The sequence below is a fragment of the Amblyomma mixtum genome, chromosome 6 (assembly GCF_055824585.1).
Source record: "Amblyomma mixtum isolate Tamu chromosome 6, ASM5582458v1, whole genome shotgun sequence".
In the NCBI taxonomy this organism is placed as follows: Eukaryota; Metazoa; Arthropoda; class Arachnida; order Ixodida; family Ixodidae; genus Amblyomma; species Amblyomma mixtum.
The window spans coordinates 85,520,966-85,542,059 of record NC_143017.1 but is presented as its reverse complement, the minus strand read 5'-3'; the positions used below and the strand labels follow the sequence as shown (position 1 = coordinate 85,542,059).

General features: G+C 44.7%; 1 protein-coding gene and 1 non-coding gene across 2 annotated transcripts in view; both read left to right on the top strand.

Moving 5' to 3' along the window:
- The window catches only part of LOC149339585 (neural cell adhesion molecule 2-like), a 156,631-nt gene that overhangs the window by 88,109 nt on the left and 47,428 nt on the right, over nucleotides 1-21,094 (top strand). Inside the window, exons 7-8 of the mRNA XM_089550952.1 lie at nucleotides 17,393-17,503; nucleotides 20,406-20,612. Coding sequence (XP_089407078.1) covers nucleotides 17,393-17,503; nucleotides 20,406-20,612 — 318 coding nt within the window. The remainder of the gene's footprint in view (nucleotides 1-17,392; nucleotides 17,504-20,405; nucleotides 20,613-21,094) is intronic.
- TRNAS-AGA (transfer RNA serine (anticodon AGA)) lies at nucleotides 15,548-15,620 on the top strand. The gene has a single exon. It is a non-coding gene; the product is annotated as a tRNA-Ser (tRNA).

The following is a 21,094-nucleotide window of genomic DNA, read 5'->3' as shown; positions in this document are numbered from 1 at the left end:
CCAGATTTGTCCTTACTTAATCTGGAGCTGTGCATGAAGATATTTTTTTTCGCATGCCTAGCTGCCTTCGGCGCGTCTGCGATATCAGCCCTCTGTGGCCAACCAGGCGCTACATATACCGGGTGCTTGATCTGGGTTTATTAATAAAAGGAATCTCTCTCTCTCTGCGACATAGCCGACAGAAGTTGCTGCAGAGAAGGAAAGTGAATCTTCAGTTGCTTCCTTAGCTAAGCTTTTCGTATGCAGGAAAAAAAAAACTAATGATTTTAACTATACAGTTATCGGCGGATTCCAATAAGCAGTAGGCAAGGCGAGAGTTTTGCGAAGATGTCATTTTTAACTGTACAGGCCTTGACAGCATCAGCATGATTCAGGGTCAAGGGAGTTGGACTGCTCTTGTAATCATGTGAAAAGTTTAACCAAGGGGATGGAGGCTGTCTTAATACTTCTAGGCTCTCGTCGCATGCGTGCATTTTCTAAGATTTCATGAAGCTCGCGCTTATTAATTTCTGCTGAAGGGTCTCCTACGTGCAATCAGACAGTTAGTGCTTTAAGCTCAATATGACTAAAAAGGGACGCAGGGAGTCACCGCATACTGCGTAGGCTTAACTCCCTTATACTCCGAAAATCTTTTTTAATATGCGGATTCTGACATGTCGCGATGTATACCGGCTATAAATATATTTTTCTTACAACCTTTATATAATATTTTTTTTTCAACAGACGGATAACTAGCTTGCTAGTTATCCGTCGGCTAACCAAGAACTATTTCCAACAGTTACGATCAAAATTCTTGGAACGTGGATGGGTGACGCCATCTGTGTCAATGTCATACGTGACACGCGCTTTCCATTTAACAAAGAGAACTTGACTTAAACCTCTGTTTTCTTCTGACGAAAACATATTTTCAATGAGCATGTCCACACCGGGAAGAAACGGAATTGCGCGAAGCATGATGAGAGTAGGTTAACTAACGTACTTTCACCAGCACTCTAGTGCTAAATAAGGCGAAGGAGTTGGCTTCTCCTCGGTGCATAGATGTTTTGAAACTATGTGATTGAGTTTGAACAGTATAGGTGTGAGCGGCGCAGAGAAAATAAACGCTAAAGTTTGATTCCCATGGGGAGCCTTTATAGTAGTTCTAAATGTGGCTGCGGAAACATCGAATCTTCTATACACTCCATTGATTTTTTACGGCTCTCTCAAATCGTGTGTACACAAGAAGTATTTTGTGGGTCAGAACTTGCACCGAGGAGGAAGAGCCGGCCATGATAATCAACCTTGTTAACGAAGAAACGACAAAAATTTGCGCAAATTTAGGTCCCCGCGGCCAACTAGTGGCGCAAGAACTGATGTCCAGGAAAGTTCCATGTCCAGGACTGATGTCCAGGAAAGTTCTTATGAAAAGTACCATCGATGCTGATTTCCACACTCGTGCCCCTGCAGACCTTCACCCGACCACAAGTACGCCTGTCCACTTCCGTATACAATTTCCTGCCTGGAAACACAATTCGGTCCATTGACCCAGATGATGAATTGTCTTCGCCTGCCCCTTTGAAATGAATTGATCCGCAGAGAGGTGTTTTATTCTTCGGGTAGGTGGTTCGCTGGCAAACCATACGCCATCGACGCTTAGAGAGCCTTTTGTCCTAATTTTATTTGCACTATTGCGCCTAACGTTCGTATGTACTACAAAGCACTATAAAAGAGCAAGCACTTAAATGCATTATTCCTCGTCAGGGTATCGTAACATCAATTTGTAAGCCGTTGGCGAGCACACAGCTGGTATGCCCGAGAAAGTCCCGCGCGAATCACGGTAACTGCTTGAAATAGCTGAGCGCGATAGGTTCGAACATCATGCTCCCTTCATAAGCTGTGTTAGCGCTTGATTTCGACCTGGAAGGAATAAACTGTGCAAACTAGAGAGTATTTATTTGAGTAGGTTTCGCGAAACTAAAATAATTATTATCATAAATTCGCCAAAAAAAAATTGTAGGTTTATGTAGGTATGTGTCTGCAGATTCTTAACAAAGACGGCGTGATCACCTGGCTTGCGATCGACATTACTCTGACGGACTTTTGTCTCGGCTACCATGTTTCGCAATTCGTGTCCAGCACAGAGTTCAAAAGATGCCTGTCTTTCTGCTTCTCTGCAGAGCATGCGTCCACAAGTCTCTACACACAGCACTGCAAATGTACGCCCTTTGTCGAAAGTTTAAAAGCCAGGGGGATTCCTTCTGGGGCACACCATGTGGCTCCTTATGCGTTCCCAGCGTTCCAAATATCCTGAAGGCAAAAGGATTTCTGGTTCTGCCCTCTGGAATTGGTAAGAATACCATGAATGCTAAAGTAGCCTCACTGTAAGGCTTAGATGGAAATGCCCTGTGCTCTAAACTTCTCAAAAGGCTGTACTCTATTCAATGCATGGCTTGTTGCACAACGCAGGATGTCGAAAAACACGGCCGGCTGAGAAAGTTTGAGGCACTTTCGGGCGCTACTTCGCGCAGCAAATTTACAATAAATTCCATTTCCAGCGTTCGGTATCGCGCAAAGTGCGTGGCGATGTTTGAAAATAGGAGCTACCACCACTTTACAGCAGGCAGCGTGACTCGAGGTAATCAGCACGAATGGCATTTCTGTGCGTACACGTCGCCAGTCGCTATAGGTTTTCCGTCCGGCTCTTCTATTTTTTGAACGGGGAAGCTCAGTCCTTGAGCAAAGCAGTACGAGCAACCACAGCGCACGAATTTTTCATCACACTGAGTCGACTTCTCCGAGAGAGCCCGCAGGACATCATGTGCAGCGCAAGCTCCCGCCCGCACCTCGCGCTGGGGATCTCGGGTGACATAACTTGTCGTCAAGCGTCGCCGCGGGTAGGTCGTGTGTAGAGATATGGGTTTCCTCGTCAAACGATGACGATGCTCGGGTGGTATATCCCCCTCCGCTCGTCCTGTCTTCGGGGCCATAAGATAGGGCGAGGAATTTTTCAAACATGACGTGCGACTCCTGCTGGACCGGCTCTTGTTCGGGCTGCTGTGGAGGGGAAGAAAATTTTTTCAATATTTTTATTTTGGCTATGCGTGACCAGCAGAAAGCCGTGACTTGAGAAGAGTTTGAGCATCAGGTCGTCCCACAGTTATCCAGCTTGGTCACCTGTTCACCCTGAGAGGCAGATGATTTGTGCTTCGTGTGAGAACGCCGTCAAAAGTGCCGTGTAATTTACTGTTTCATTTCTTCATAGTAAATTCTGTCTGTATAACCGTTTTGCCGTATCTTCAGAGTAAGTTGCGACTATGCGGCAACATGGAATTGTTTTCGGTACCATGCGAGGCATTCCCTCTCCTTTGAGGGCCGTTGAGTACCAGTATGGCGCCTTCGTTTCGATTCCTGATTCGTCTCTACTGTATGCATTTGTCTTTATCTTGGCTTACACTGTATGATTACGAGGATGGGTAAAATTATATTAAAAATAAATGTTAGTGTTTTCGGCGGTATTGAAAGCTCTTCTGCTTATGCTTGAGGACATTATGCAGTTTTGAAAAATTTCGTGATGAAATTCATTCTTATTCTTCGTGGCTCCTGGGCAGCAATATTTCGAGGAATAATTAAATCTGTCATAACTGAGGAGGCGTATTTCCTTCAGAACGTGAAGGTAAATTGACGGGCTCGATACTTTTTACAAACTGATGGCATCACCCAAGAAAATCAAATTTAAAGACGCAATGTGAAACCGGAATTGTGATACAGGAAGACAGGACGGTGAAGAGAAATGACGGCAAGGGTGCATTTCGTGTCTCGGTACGCGCAGGTAGTCCGTGCAAAGAGAGTAAAGAGCCTGAAGGAGACAAAGGCAATCAGAGTAGACACGCAAGGGTAAAGGAGAGGGTGCGTGCCGAGCATAACAACAAGCTTCGTGGAACGCAACAGCCTCTGCGCAGAAGGTACAAGAGGCTGTCAAGAGACGAAACCGGCCTACGTTCCGCAGCGCGCCAGAGGAGAATGCGACATAAGCAGCACCCGCAGAGTGGGATAAACAGGAACCATTTGTGAATATATGAAGGCCGGGAAGGGAAGGCTGAGAGGGAAAGTGAGACAAGAGCAGACGGGTGAATGAGAACAAGGAGGCCAGTGAGGAATGGTCACACCGTTGATCAAAGCGGGGCAAGATATCAAAAGGTAGACAAGTGACGGGATCTACACCGTTTAAAAGATTGTACTCCACACAGAGGTGGTGCAGTTTTAAGGGAAGAGGGGGTACCCAGATGAATACCTGATGCGCAGCCCTACGCGTTGTGCGGAATGCCCCTGTGATAGCAAGAAGAGGGATGCGCTGCAGAGAAGCAACCTTCTCCCGAATGCGGGAATTAACGTTGGGAGACAGCCAAGCGAGCACGGCGGAAGTAAGAGCAGGTTGTATCACCTGGAAATAAAGCCTACGTAGAAAAGAGGGAGGGAGAGAACGGTGAAACGATAGAAATGAGACAACACGCCAAGTGAGGATCTCTGACTTGTCGCGGAGGAAGTTAGCATGCGGTAAAAAAGTGAGGTGGCGGTTGAAGACAGCGCCTAAAATTCGGAGTTCCTGTCTGAAACTTAAGAGGCGGCCCGAGAAGCGAGGTGTGGGATTACGCTTTTCCAGTCCGCCCACGCTATGGGAAAACAGGCCGACGATAGGGCATGGGTAAGGGAGGGAGCTAGGTGTCTTTTAGACATTACCTGGGTCGGTCCGAGTATCACGTAGTGCGCCGCCCACACAATATTCGTTCCCTATCCATTTTTAACGGAGCTCATACACTGGGATCCTAATTTGATGAGGAACAAATTGTCTTATATTTGTGGCAAAGGCAAGATGGTGATCAGTTCTGAGGTACTTCTAGCAGGCTCTCTTGAGACCGTGGCTTTGCTAGGGCCTACGCATGACAGATTTGTTGAGATAGGCTTTGCCTTTTGACCAATGGCTCAAGAGTATTTAAAGTTGTCGTTTGAGCCATTCTATGCTCAGATGCCCAAAAGCAAAGTTTACTAGGGTAAAATTTGCCTGACATTTAACGTCCTGAAGATGTACGTGTGCTTAATGTACGTCGTAGTGGAGGGCTCAATATAATTTTAAACAACCTGGGGTTCGTTAACCCACAACCAAAATCGCACAGAACACGAGTCTATTTTTCATTACGAGTTGTTAGTCTAAGCTCGTCCTGTTTGCTCCTCTCCTGTGCCCTGTCCTCAGCTCAGTTTTATGTTTTGTAATCATGTCATACCGACTAGCCCCTCATCGCTCCCTCTTGAAATTGCATGACGCCTCCGTCGAAATGCGCTAGCCACGGTGGCGATTATCCCCCGCCCTCATGCTGAGTGGCGAAACGCCGTATCCACTGAGCCAATGCAGCTGATAGCGAAGGTTTTCAGACGGCGGTGTAGCGATTCACGTAGATCTGCGACATTGATATTTGATACTACTTTTCCTGTATGGAACATAGTCATCTTTCTGGAAAAACTTGCCAGTCAACTATAAAGCGTTCCTCGGCGCAAAACGTGTCTTTCCGAATGCGAGCGACTCATGCGTTACAAAGCAGCGTAGTTTCGACGTCTCCCGCGAGAGCATTGCACACATGGCCTACCTGCTATTCTAAGAAGCCCTAGTGTCTGGCTGTTTCCAACAGCGACTAGCTCGACGTCAGTGAACAAAGGCACCTCATATCATTAGCTGGCAATCCACACATTTGCTTTGGATCACGTCCGGTCTAAAGCAACTCAGGAAAATCGTAGAAAAAACAAATCTTTTGCAGCCACACCTAAGAAATGTAGAGAGCTGAAACTTCGTGAAAAAAAAAAAACTATAGCGTGACAAACGAGAAAACTCGAGGAAAAAAAAAGAGACAAGAGCAGTCTATTGACAACTTCTGTCAACGTACAAGGCTACCAAATTTTGTTAAGTGGCCGAAAGCTGCCCCTCCGCGACGTTTCAGTACTGGACGGACTATCATGACCAAGTTTGAGAGTGTCCATGTTGCATTTGAGCCCTGAAGAAAATATATATTATAGGTCTTTAGCGGTGGTGTGTGTAAATGTTATTTAAATTCCAATATAAGCTCAGTTACCCTTTACTTCTAAGTTCATGGATAGACCACTGTGCCTCCCTCATTTAAAAACTTTACACCACAAACTGATTTCACCTCGTAGCATGTGCACAGCGCGTACACAACTTTTCTTTTATTATTTAAGAGTGTTCGGCCATGGTGATGTAGCGGCCTATGAGGCCCAGTAACCAACGGCCGAAAGCCGTTTCTTAGTAATTTTTATTGTCTACGTGACCCTGGGTGACGTCAGTGGTGTTTAATGACGTTGTGGCGTCTACGAGCGCCGTCACAGAATTTGAAATCAGCAGGTAAATACACTGTGTGCCCACAGCACGTCGTAATTACGGGTTGGCTACTACCTGGTCCCACGACAAACAACGTCACGTACGCGGCACCAATCGGCGGTCGGGTAACGCCATTAATAATGAGCGGTTGGGCAAACTAACCAGGCAGTAACAGAGATAGAAGTGTATGTAACACGAATATCCACTCATCTATGATAAAAGCCCAGCCATCTCCATCTCACTATTCTGGCTTAGTAAGTTGCGACACTCTACGTATTCACCTGACCGGACACTCACTTTTATGCGCCAAGAAAAAAAGAAACGATCATCAAAGTCAATGACTAGCAATGACATTCCAGCACATTTCCTGTGGTATGGGGTCCGAACAAAGAAAGTTACCTAAAGGACATCGAAAATATGCCGCCAGCCGATGAAAATTCGGGTATACCAGCTTACCTTATAGTGAGCTTCATTCAAGTAAAATTAGGAAGGAAAAGGTTCGTCTATTGATATACCTGAAAGGCATCATCAATGTATAATTTTTGTAGGCCCACCTGGTCTGCACCTGCACCTGTGGTAAAACTGCAAGCTCGGCATTGACGAGCCCAAGGAACGTATAAACCCAGATGCTGCGCCATGCGGCAGAACTTGCACTGAACAAGAGAGCGTAAATCCAGAGGTTCAACTTACGAAAAGAACTCGTGTATTCTTTCACTCACAAGCTAACCGCTCGTTTTTATTCCTTGTTCAATGTCATCATCATTCAGCCTGATTCACAGTCTTCATCCTCTTGCCTGCTGTTCTCTTCCCGAAGACTCGTCCTCTTCTCTGTTAGTATTACTTCACGATTCTTCCTTCCTCCTACCTCGTCAAGGTCGACATCCTTTGCACTGTATTCTGGCTACAGCGGATGTCGGACAAGGAACACTAGATAGCAAGACGATGATTGCTGGCCTTGTAAATGATCAGAAATTAAAAATAAGAAAGCTTTAAAACTTTTTCGCGTTCTTTTCTTTTTCTACTGAAGATGCAGCGGCCTTTTCTGTACCGATGTAATTCCCTGGCTCTTCAGCTTAACAAAGAGCCTGAATCCTTACCAAGAATGACGTCTCCTAATTGACCAGAATTATTATTGAACTACCGGAAGGAAAATGTAAATAGACCATGGAAGCGATTTTAAAATTGTTTGAAAACTTTTGAATGCAACGTCAAGTTATTGCAATTAAATGTTAAATCGAATTACGTGGTTTATTTACTTTCTCGGCTGAAAGTAAATACCGGTGGTGTCAATTACGTTCGCCAACAAGGTTAAACCAAAGGACAATTATTGACGGGAGTTAGTACCGTAGCGCAGCACCGTAAACCCTTCCTTATACACTCAGCTGTCCACTGAAGAAAAAGAAGGAAAAGAAGAAAGCCAGAGAACAGTTCCGGAGTGATAGTGCCGCCATGAAAAACATTTACCAAATGTCTATGTTTTTTGTTAATGGTAGTCTGCTAAATGTCTTTATTTCGTATTTACGCTAGTGTGTTATTTTTTTCCTTTCTTCGGACCCTGTTTTATTTTTCGGTACCTCGCATGCAGACGATTCCGCATTTTTTTTCCGGTTCAGTTCGTTAAGCAAGAAATTATTTTAGATCTCGTAACCTACGCAACGGCAGCAAATATCCGTAAAGTGCCTACCAATGTGCACATTGGTTACTATTCCACATATATACATACTCTTCTAGAACGCTCCTTCTTTTCGCTAACCAAGCTCGTAAAAGCCAGAGATGCATGCTAGTAACTCGCTTTTGGCAACAACCTAACCTGCAGCCTAGGGATTTTCAGACGTTCCTCGCTTGACATACTCTGATGCCGATGTATCGCGTAAGGAACAAAAGCAGAAAAAGCGCGTTGTTTAACTAAGTCTAGAAACCTTTTCCTGGTCACCCAGCTTGCAGTCCACTCCCTACAATAAAGGAGAAAGATGAATTGGCCGACGCCCGCAAACCGGACGTGCACAGCTCACGCGGACACGGTTGCGCACTCAGTGTTATCTCCAGGATAATGTTCAGCCCAGTGTCCCGGACGAAAACCAGAAGGCATTCGTTCCGCCAGGATACGCGAGGGTCAGTGCTTCCCTCAGGTGCAATACCATCCTGCATACTGAGGCGCGAGTAAGAGCACATTCAGTGCGGTCCTAAAAGGACTTCATCGAGGAGGGAAAGCTGGTTACTCCGAGCGTTGTGCACCAGGACTGCATACATGCCAAGTGTAATAAATTATAGTTGCTGGTTTCTTCGGTTCAAGAATAGGTAGGAAAAAAGCTTATTGTTGCACAGGATTCGCTACAATCTCCCGGGTTCATGTAGCGGCGGAAATACATGCACCTTTTGGCAAACGTTTTCGTACCTTTAACAAGTGGCAATCAATAAATGCTGCTGGGGCAAAAGCGGTGAATACCCAGGTGTCATCAAAGCATTGAAGATGTGCTTTGATGAACTATTTTGGGTTTCAATGATGTTTTATGTACGTTGGGTGACTATCATGACGGAGACGAAGTACAAATGCAATGTCGTCGATGACATTACGATGCTCAGCAATCATCAAAGCCACGTCCTGTCTGAAGGCGAGGAGTAAGAAAAATGTACAGACCAACGAAAAAACAAAGACGTAAATATGGTTAATCAATATATTCGATGCCTACGGTGGCATACATAAATGTTGGCATAGGCAATATTCCAATGATGTTCTTGTGGACAAGAAAAATATTTATTGCTCTAGTGTATGCTAAAAACACGGAAGCTAGGAGCGTATTTGCCTGTAAGGAACATAGAATGCAAACACAAGGAAAGGATACCTTTAGATGATGCCATATAGGTATATTTCAACACAGGCTGGGCTTCGTAAGGGAAGAAAAATCTGCTAACGTCAAATTGCCGTGGCCTAAGACGGCATGCTTTTCCGTGCTGCTAAGTGCAGGTAAGGCCGTAAATCATTACAAAAGAGTTTAAGTTGGCGCAAAACGTTTTATTTTGTGCAGGCTTCGCTCCATATTCTAGATGCTACTATCCTTGTAGAGCTTCCTTTTGCAAACGGAAGAGGTGTAAGGGTTGTGACTTCCATCGGAAACAATTTTGTGCTGAAGGTTTTCAGGGAACACAATTACTGCTCTACCAGTGAAGATAAGAAATGTTTTCATCTTATCTTCATGCTTGAATCTACAGCACTGTCTATGGAGAAGTCTTTCATTGAAGTAAATTGCTTTGGTGTCTCGTGTGACGTCACAATAAAATCCAGTCGTCACGTGCTGGATGACATGAAGGTGAGCGAACCGGGTAGGGAGGTGTTCGTGCTAAAAACTGCACCTTATTTTCTCACGCCATTCCAGATGTCTTAGTTTATGTGAGCTCACAGGTGAGCGTTCTATGGGAAAGGAGAACGTGGAGATGCAGTTATCAGCTATTTGCCCTAGCAGGAAGCCCAAAGTCTTCTTGTTATGTTTCCCTATTCCAGCGCAGCTTTGTAGCCCTCGTCAACGGCATCGGCATCATCTGTAAGATGATGAGGAGGAAATTCAGAGGAGATAGGCCTCGAGATAATGAAAGCGCTTCGAACAAGGGTAGAGAGAAAGTGAGAAGAGGCGAGAATAGTTTCCTGGGGCGCAACTGCTGTGTACGAGCGCATTCTCGTCTTGTAAAAGAACATGACTATTAGAGGGATGTGACTGAGTCGGCTATTTGTGCTCAAGTTGACACAACTGATGAAAGAAGAAGCAGTGAATACGAATGGAAAGAGTGTCGTGTGGTGCAACGGGTGCAATGAGGGACCACATGCATCTACTGTGCTGGTCTAACGCAGTAAGCATAAACATAGACTTTTTTTTTTCTTCGATAATCACATGCTTGCAATTATTGCAATTTTATTTTTTAAGTCGGGGAAAAAGAAAGACATTAAAATGTTTTTGACTTCTAGTCCCATCCACGAACCTTCACTTCCATGCATTTAAAAATTGATGGCGCATCCCTCGAGTTTGCGCAAATTTCAGTTATTTATATTTCAGCAAAGCTGTCTCTCTATCCCCCCTTCTGCCATTAATTTTACCTTACTAGCTGAACGCCGGCGCCACAGGTAGAAATAGCGGCCATTGGTTTGATTAAGTGGAGCAGAGGTATTTCATCTTCCGAGTATGTTCTGAAATAGAAGCATGGTGACAAGGCTTCCTATCTCCTGTACCTTTACTAAAATATGAGCGTTTTTTTTTCATTTTTCATTGTCGGTTCTTTATTAGGCAGGCAAATGCACGCCTTCACCGTGAGTACAAGCTGAGGAAACAGGTCAAGAAAACGATCTGGGAAGCGCGTTCATTAATAACTACGCCGCGGAGGAGGATTGCATTCATTATTCTCTCGAGTTGCGCGTTTCGGTTATTTTGTTAATACCAAAGTCAGCTCGTTACGGAAAATGAAATTACCTGCCTTAATGCACGTACGTTGAGCGAGAATTCTCATCGTCTTATTTCTTGTCTTTTACAGCGTTTTCCATTTTCTCTGCGCGATGGTGTTCGAAGGAAAAGCTGCCATGCACTTTTTAATATGGCCGAGTATTATCTTTTCAGAAGTGGGATCCCGTACGAGCAGGACGAATGACTTATGCGAGTTTTATTAAGTAACGAACCTTTAACCAATCTGGCGATATTTGAATATCCCCAAAGTTTTTATAATATTTTTTTATGAACGTACTGAGCAATATCAAAAACACGTCTGGTTTTAGCGACGAAAGAGTAAGGTTTTCTATTTCATATTTGTCTGTTATTCCTATTTCTCGTCTATTAATGGGCAACATTTTTTGAAACAAGGCTAGCAAGGTACTCGGGGCGACTTATCTAAAATACTAAATATTCCCGCGTGTGCTCTAAAAGCAATTTACTTGAAGGAAAAATGACTAATAATGCCGAAATGCCGCCTCATCCCGGAGATAATTCTGTTATGAGCAACAGTGAAATGTTTTCTATCCAATCGTTTTATTCCCACAAAAATTCCGCTATGGGTTTTCAATGCGTTGTGCAAATACCCTATTCCGAAGTGAGCTACGTTCGTATCCCACTTGTGACTTCTAATTACAAACTTGCAATTAATTCAAAGTTTCTCCCATCTTTTAATCTTCAGGTCTTTGACATGTGACTCAAAATTTCTGTGCACTAGTTTTACAAAGCGAAATTTGGATATACGCAGAAGAGAGATTATAGCAGTCGAACATGGTAATTGAGTTGGGAACTCGACTTCACCCTCGTTTCACAATTTCAAAGATCTTATTTGTCGCAGAGTACGAAAACCAGAAAATTCAGCAGTAGGGAGAATTATTTAAGGCTTCCAGCTAATGTAAACAAATACAGGACAGCAGCAAAATAATTCTGGTATTTAAAAAGCCTTCTCAAGTGCCCGGCATAGAATACTGGTTGAAATAAACCTTAGCCTACAAAATAGGCACTAACGTACGTAAATATAAATTAGATTGAATGGAATTTAGATGGTTTCAACTCTCTTTAAAGGGTATGAAATGAAGGTAAAAACTGAAATAAAACGACATGAAAATTGCTCTGAAAAAAGAAATAATGCTTTCTTGAGCAGGTAGCTGTGTATTGTACACTCTAAGCACGATTCGCAATGCAGGCATTGCGGAATCAGGGTGTAGAAGAGTGTTATGTGCAAATATTTGAAGATATCTTACCGGTGTTTACCTATGCGGCAAAAATGTGGAGGCTAACAAAAAGGGTTCAACATATGTTATGGACAACGCAGCAAACTATGGAAAGAAAAATGGTAGATGCAACGTTAAGAAACAGTAAAAGGGCAGAGTGGGACAGCGATCAAACACTGACTAATGATATCCTAGTCAAAATTAAGCTGCAGAAATGGACTGGTCAGGGCATGAAATGAGGAGGCGAGGTAACCGCTGTGCCTTAAAAGTAACGTACTGGATTCCAAAAGTCAAGCATAGCAGGGGGCGGCAGAGAGTTAGGGAGATGTAATCAAGAAGTTCGTCGGGGTAGGGTCGCCGCAGATGGCGCAGGACAGAATTACTTGGAGAGATATGGGGGAGGCGTCTGTCCTGCAGTGGACATAGTCAGGCCGATAATGAGAATGACCTGCATCGAGATGGTTAATGGGCTGAATCCCCATTATCGCACCCCATCATCGTAAGCCTAGCGCTTCGCATCGGCAAGCTGTTGCAACGCAGCGGCAGTGCTAAAAAAGACCCCCAGCCTGCGGAGGGTGAAAAAAAGAATGCAGAATTTGGGTTTGAGGGTGCTTGCCGACGAAACAACGAGTACTCTCCAATGGCTACGACTCATGACGCAGCCACCCAGAATAATGAGTACCCGGGAAATTAGAAATCAAACTCCATGGCCAGCCTGCAATGCGAAAACACCAGCGACCACTTTTGAAGTGTCTATCGACAGCATTAATGTTACTGCCCTAGTTGAGAAGGAAGCGGACTGCTTTTTCGATGACCTGAACGTTCGCTGCGCAGCTAAGGTAGTGGACGACCACATGGTACGGCCCGCAGATCCGCAGCGCTGGAGGGAACCTTATTATGCCATGAGGACGATGCGCCGCACGAGTAACTGTCAACGGACTTGCCTATTCTTTACTCTTCGCAGTGCTCCAGCTGTGTTTCCGACACAAAATATTAGGCATAGACTTTTCTTGGACTGAACCACGAGCGATCATCCACCCTGAGCCTAAGCCCTTAATGCTTCGAGGGATGAGACCCTACCTCCGACTATGTCTTCTGAAGGTAAAACAACCCTCACTGTACTTCAGGAGGGTCCTACTCAGGTCAAGCGTCATAGTCTCAGCAGGAGTCAGGGATGCCACGAACATCTAAGTACATAGAGGGGAACACGCAGTTAGTCGTAAACCGCTGTACTGGCATCGCCAGAGGAATCGGCCGCTTTCGGAATGGACAGGCTGATGTGCTGCTGACAAACTTCAGTGAAGAATACCGACACATCGCACAAGCACGATCACTGCTTTTTTGGACGAACAATCCGACGTTTGAGACGTGTTCGCACTTTCCAGTCGATCTCCACAAGATTCGCCTTAGGAATACTATATGTCCGCCTACAACATAAACCCAGCCCCGCCTCGGCAAAGGCAAGATCACATCCACACTCGATCTTCTCCGAAGTTACAGCGAGTGCTTCTCATTGTCCTCATTGGTTCGATGACAGCAATATCCAAACATCGAATTATGACCGACGAGCACTCCCGACCTTTCACCAAAGCCTCTACCATGTGTCACCACGAGAACGTCAACCGAGCTGCGATGAAGTGTAAGAAATACTTCGCAACGACGTCATCCAGCCGTCTAAGAGCTTCTGGTCAGCGCAGGTTGTTCTGCTGAGAAAGGAAGACAGCGCACCGTGGTTCTTTATCATTATCGGTAACTGAAAAGCATAACAAAGAAAAACGTCTACCCCTCACCCATAGTCGACGGTACGCTAGACAACTCTGCCTCCCCAAGTACTTCTTGTCCATGGATAAAAGGAGCAGCCACTTCTGATTGAAAACATATCCAATAATTCTGGACAACAGCATTTTCAGCGGGAACCCTTTTATGATAACAGTTTTGTCATGTGATGTAAGATAATCGATATATCGGCGGAGTCGAATTTTTTTTGGTATTAACGTTTTTGCAATCGACAAAAGCGTTCCTCATTGGTTTTCTAAGGTATTCTTAACTCTTCAATGCGATCGATGGAAACACTTTAAAAGAAGCATTTTGCTACATATCAGAAGAATATTTCCGTAAAAGTAAATTATACTTTTTGAATTATCAAAATTTTTGACTGAAATTTTTGGACATGAGTGTTATCGTGATGGACGGGTTATACGCAGCGCAAAGTAGTGCGATTCGAGTTTTTTTTCTGCACCTGCAACGTTTCAACGAGTAACATATCGAAACGGTGTTGGTAGGCCTAAAGTGGCAAACCTGTCTCGTGTATCTAAACGATGTCATAGTCTTTGTGACCAACTTCGACGAACACCAGCAGAGGCTGAACGCAGTACCAAGGAGTAGGAAAGCGCGATATACTTCCGTGCCGGCTAATTGGAGAAACCTCCGCTGAGGCCTAACTCCGTACACCATCTGTTGTGAACATAACTGAAGGAGGAATTCGCACTGGCATCTTTATAAAGAACAAGGTCTAACAGCAAAAGGTTCTGAGAGCAGAAAAGGTACTCGTTTTCTTCCTCACACTCTGTCCCTTCTGAATATCAGACCCACGTGGCCGTTGCAACCCCCGTCCCGCCGCTGATCCTTTGCGTGTTTAGCTAACTCCGTCCGTCGCGTTATCTGTTCCACTGTCGCCAGCTTTGCGGCGCCAGTTACAGACGCTTTGGAGTCGTGTTTCTTCATTTGTTAGGGATGTAGGTGCTGCAACAGCAACGGTGGTGTTGTGTTTTGTGCTCGTTATCTTCGAAATTGCGAATAGTGCAGCGAGGCCCGCACGAATACGACGGGAACCATTACCTGAGCTCATTTCTTGGTAGCTACCGCTCATTTCGGCGCCGTGGATCATGAACTGGGATTTAGTCACTGCAGTTGACGAAGCAGTGACCCGGTTTGGTACGCAGAAGAGTCGGCACATCATAGTGGGAACCGATTATGCAACTGCATGAACTTAATTTTATTGGTGTCGCATGTATTATAGCATGGACATTGAAGCCCATTGCGTGATACTGGTTTGCTTTCACGCATATACACAAATACTAAACATTTTTTTACGGCAGCCGTTATTGGCCGATTTCTGCAGGGATTATGTTAGCATTACAGACGCAAGCTTTCCAAGCATCCGCTAACTCCTTACCCAGCTTACAAAAGTAGAAGTGCCATTCAAAAGTGAAGGACCGCATGCGGAAGCTTTCAAGAAGCTTCAGCTTCGTTCGCTTAAAGAGACGATGTATAGAGGAACAATAGCAACACACCACAGTGCAACTTACGACAAGGGGAAAGGAAAGAGGAGACACCACCTCGCTGTAACGGAATCTGGAGCCCATGTTGTGCCTCCTATTTTCGAGCTGGAAACCGCATGCTGCAATAAGTCGTCTCCACACAAATGTCCCACCCCCTTCAACGCACTAAAGGTTCGGTCACACTATACATAAATACCTACGAAAGAAGAAGATTGGACAGCCGTCGCCGTAGCTCAGTTGGTAGAGCCCCAGACGAGAAATTCGGAGGTCGTGGGTTCGGATCCCACCGGTGGCATGTGGTTGTTATTTCTCTCGCTTTTTTAATGAATTATCTATAAAATAATTGCGCTATTAGTTTCCTATTGATGAACACCACATAAAAAAAAACACCCGCTATGTTCTTTGGTTTCGGAGACTTGGTTTCCGTCATGTATTCATAACGTGTCGTTCTTCACCCTCCCCTTGTCCGCTCAAAGCTTATAAATTCTTGTTTGGGCATAGCCTTGCGAAGAGACAGTCGCCAGATCACACAAGGTGCGTGTACTACCGGAGAGCAAATCGCATTAAAGTCTAAATAACAATCTCTACTTTATTTGTTCATTTATTTACCGCTTCAAGGCAGGAGGCAGGGACACAGGGCTACGTAGGAAAAAGCCCGACAGATGGCGCATCTTTCAGAAGCGATCAGGCATCGCATAAAATCAAAGGCGAACTGAACACACCTCTGAATTAGAACACAATCATAGTATGAGGGGAAGAAAAAACAGTGAACAGGCAGTGGTGCAACTCCCTCTATGGCTGTTGGTCACAATAACCTCCGCAATTACATTGCGGGCTAGCGTATTTAGATTGACGTCATACGCGTTGTTAAGTAAATGCATCCCACGCGAGTTCAGTGTATGGTATGGGCTCCGGTGGTGCCCAAGGTTAGATAAGAGGGAGGAGTCAAAAGGTGCGAGAAGGCCTGCTTCCGTTTTTTCCTGCTTCCTGACACTGAGCTTAGTGATTGCGCACTGAATGTCTAAATACATGATTGGGCGCTACTGTCCTCCAGCGGCATGTCACCACGGAGCTTAGCACTAGAAACGGAATATGCTACGCCGGCTACGTTAAACGCGGCTTTGTAGGGCTTACTTTATGTAGACATTCTTTTTATTCTCTGACTACTGGGCTTCCACAATCCAAGAATGAAGAAAAAAGACTAATCATTGTGATTTTTTACTGCGTGACAAGGGACACCTAGGCATCTGGTTATACTAAAGAAAAGAAATTTTGAATTTTGAAATTTTCCAAAAGAGAAAAATACCGTTATAGTATGCCGATAGAAAACAAAGTTTTCTGTGGCGTCATCGCTAAATATTTTTTCCCTCGAAATTAAAAAATAAGAGCGACCTACTATCGCTGTCAGAAATGTTAGGATTCTTCTTATGTCTGTGTTCTCCGAAAAAGAAAGTACTGTTATTTTAACGTTAACTCGCACATAAACGAAGCTGTCGTAAACGACTGTAACATTATTAGCGGCAATCGTAATCACCATATAAAGTAACTTTCATGGGCCTTTTGGACTCTGTACGAACTGTAATGCACTCTCCTGGCTCATTCTTTGCCTGTTTCTCAACCACACATCGCTTTCAGTAACTACCTGAAATAATCGTATTACATTGAGATTCATGTATGTACATAAATATAGCAAGCTGCATGGGACATCCTCTCATTACAATAAAAGAAAGGGAGGGGGGGGGGGGGGGGGGGGGGGGGGGGGTGGCGGACAGAAAGATGTATAGACACACCCATACTACACTTAGTCGGGACTCGCCTGACGATCCCCGGCGTCTTTATTACGTAAACGCTGCCGGTCTTTACATTAACAGGAGTGGAACCCAGTTTCGGCGTGCATTAAAACCGCGCCGTTTTTTGGGAAGCTTGGCAGGTGGTTCGCAGAATTCTATTCAGTGTGCACGTGTACACCCACAAACATGTGATGCTGCACTCCCCCGAACATCTCTCCTAGCGAGGTGTGCACGTGCGGAAAGTCTAAACCGCGTCTTCTCTCGCTTCTGTGTGCAGTACCTCCGGGCGATCCGGCTATTATGGATGAAGACGGCCGCAGGCTGGAAGGTCTCGTGGGTCGCTTCAGTGAAGGAGGAAAACTCAGGCTCCTCTGCGAGGTTGAAGGAGGTAGGTGAAAGAGCCACGTAAGAACCATCTCTTTTTTCTCTTTATCTCCCTCTTTTTCTCTCTCTATTTCTGTTGCTTTTGTCACGTGTTTCCTGTTCACCTCCCCACTCTTCGTCTTCGACTCGTCCACGTCAATTTTACTCGTTTCTTTGTATGATCACGCGGCGATTTCTGTCTCAGTTCCCTCGAGGTAACCGGCCATTCGCGGAAAGAAGCACCTCCTGCTTGGGGGAAAGGCATTATTAGTCTCTCATGCGTGGGTTTCGCTTGCTTTCTTGATAGTTTCCGCTGCTTATTTTTTTTTCGTCTTCAGCTTCTCTTGGAGATGCGATATATGTTGGATAAAAAATACTTCCCCGTTCAGGATGGGAAGCGAGCACTCAGTATGACTGACTGGGTCTGTTTTTTCTTGCAGATTGTTCCGGAGTCAGGCCGTCAGTAATTGTCCGCCCTTCTTTTCAAGCAGAATTTATAGTTGATACGTTTCTTGCCTTCACTGTTTATTGCTCTTGTCGCAGTCACGGCTGGCTATTTCGCTGAAAAGGAAACGGGCAGAATTCTCAGTGATCGATGCACTGGCACAGAGCTGAGGATGAAATTCGATTGTCATTTGTTAGGCGCGTAATTCCTGAGATCGGTGACACGCTACAAGTGGTAAAGGAAATAATTTTACAAGCCAGAAAGTAGGCAAAGATGTGAGAATAGACGCAGACGCAAGTATCCGACCGAAAAAAATTTATTTTAAACCTGTCTGTGACTCCACGTTCACCCCATTCAATGCACCTTCACAAGAGGCAATTTTTTTCTTGTGATGCAATATAGCCCTAGGAAAAATGGGAAACAATAATGAGGCAACACTAAAGTATACTAACGTACAGGGTCCCAAACGCATATTTTGCATTTTTGTACCTTGAGAACGATCATGTATATAAACTGGCTGTTCATCGTAACGTAATGACGAAGACAGGCTCTTTACGAGCAGCGTGTTTCAGGGTCTTGAAGGAAATGCTCCAAGTAAAAAAAATAGTCGGCACGAATCCTCAGCAATCTCCGTCGCTCTTTTTGTGCAGCGCCTTCAGCAAATGACGATCAGATAATAATCCCTAGCATCTTTATCACCTTTTTCAAGCGCTTTTAATGCGCAGAATGCACGGAGTTTAGGCTGACCCATCTGAGCTGCTTAGCCTCTTGAAACAGTGCATGTTGGACTAAAATACCTATTACTATCTTCACTTCTACAACTTCTGCACTATCTGCAAGAAATCTTCCTTTTCAATGCACAGTGGCAGCCGCATTTCTGGTTTTCATTTTTATAAAAACTTGCGTGCAAATATACCTTCCTCTTTCTTCTACACTAACTTTTGTTCGCGTTAGTAATGCTCACTACTGTCCTTGATGCACTGAAGCTTCTCGAGATCAAGCCATCCCTAGTGTGGGTAACAGTGTTACCTCTGTTTGAAATGTCGGCCTAAGTGTATATGTTGCTGAAACTCCACGCCATTTATTTTTTATTCACCGCTGAAAGAGAAAGTAGGTGTGAATCGTGTACTTTGTTTTCATACTAAGGAAACTAAATCCAGAAGAAAAAATATTAAATATTAGATGAAAATGCTTCAAGTCGTATTAAAAAGCCTGACATAAATGAGTGGAATACTGTGGCTCTTTTTTTTAACTGAGATATTTGATTTTTTGGGGCAAATTGTTTTTCATACTTGGCTATTTATCAGGTTCCTTTTCAGCCCTAGAACTTGATGTACAACAGAATTCATTTCGCAAACTGGGTTTCGCACTGAAACGAAGAAAAAAAATTTATAATTGCGTAGTAACATGATTTGATTACGGTCCCAAATACTAGAAAACAAATTCATTATTTAGAGCTGTAGCTTCCTGAAGTATGTGCTGTTACACGTAGCCAAGGCTTTCATACTTAGTGCCCTCCTTACCTTGCCTTTGATTTTGAGAGAAACCCGGTGCAGTAAGCTCGTCTTATTGAAGCCGTCGGATGAATACTACTCTATTTCCAATCTGATCATCAACCTCTCTTTGTGCCATCTTAAAATAATCTCTTCAAATATTTCCACAGTTAGCCATGTCACACTATTGGCCGTGCTCATTAAGTCAAAATTATCTTGGTACTTTTTTCGCGGGTATCTGCTAGTTCATTGTGAGGAGTGTACCTTAAAGTTATGCGTTGCATACAGCGGTGCGTTCATTGATGCATGCTGAGACTTCCTCTCTGACCGGCCTGGCATCATGGCAGTGCCAGTCATGGTACAAGTTTAACAGGATAATAGCAGGGCACAAAAAGAAATGACAGCGCTGTTATTTCTTTTTTTTTTAAGAATAGCGAAAAACCTGACGGCAAGCATCGAACGGTGAAAGGAGTCGTCATCACCAGCCCAGTTGAGTAGGACAAAGTCGTTTTACCATCGATAGACACCCGTGTGCTGTGCAATGGCAGTGGACGACAAATAACTTTCGCGCTGATTTTTTTCAAAATGGCATATAACCACAGATGGAAGGAAGTAAATCCTAGATTTCCACTTCAGCGTCCTCGTGTTTTCCCCCTCCCACCACTCCCTTCATGCCCTTCTTCACATCGAGGTCCGAATGCCCTTAAAATCCACTCCATTACCTTAGCAATATGTGAGGTTATTTGTTCAGCAGATTATGCGTGCCTCCCAAGCCCACTTCCCTTTGACTGTTGACAGGGCGTCATCAAACCACGTTTGTTTTTACACCATGCCGCGCTCTTCTTGTGCCTTGAAGTTAAGCGTGTAATTTCTCGATTTCCTTCAAGGATTGACATATATGTAACTGATTTTTAATATCCCTTGTAGCATTCCATGCAAGCTCAGTATACTCATGCAATCTGTTCGTAATTTTTGTGCGGCCGTTCCAGGCAAGCCTCGGCCCGTGGTCACCTGGTGGCACGACAAGCGGCTCGTGGACTCCAACTTCAGCTTCATGGGCGACGGCACCGTGGCCCGAAACTGGCTTGAGATCGGCGAGCTGAAGCGCTCGGACTTCCTCAGCGTACTCACATGCCAGGCGGCGAACAACAACGGCACCGTGGCAGTGTCTCGCTCCATCACCTTGGACATGAACCGTAAGCGTGATTAATCTCCGCACAGAACCTTGCCGTGTTCTTTGCACGTCTGGTGCAATGTAATGCAAATGCTCTTATCATATATGAGCCACTACTTGTGAGCCGCCGACAGTGTTGGTGGTCATTGATCGGTAGCAGCTTTTTTGCAGACGAGGCGTATTTGTGAAGATGCATACGTTGCATTCGTATTATTTCTGCTTGCCAATACATGACAGTTTTGTCGCATAAGTGTATAAAGATATTTTAGGGCGCGGATTTGAGCAGGATTCACCTCGGACGCCTTTCCGAACAAAGAACCAGTTTTGTCCAATCTACATCGCTCGCCAGAGATGGCGCCACTGTCAGACAGCTGGCAACTATGGAGCATTGCCGAGTGCCGCCGGCTCTCTCCGATTACGGCGGTAGCGAAGAGAACGCGATGAGGAAAACGTAGGAGGTAATGGAGGCCGCGTAAACAAAAGAGCAAAAAGCTGGTTGTTCCG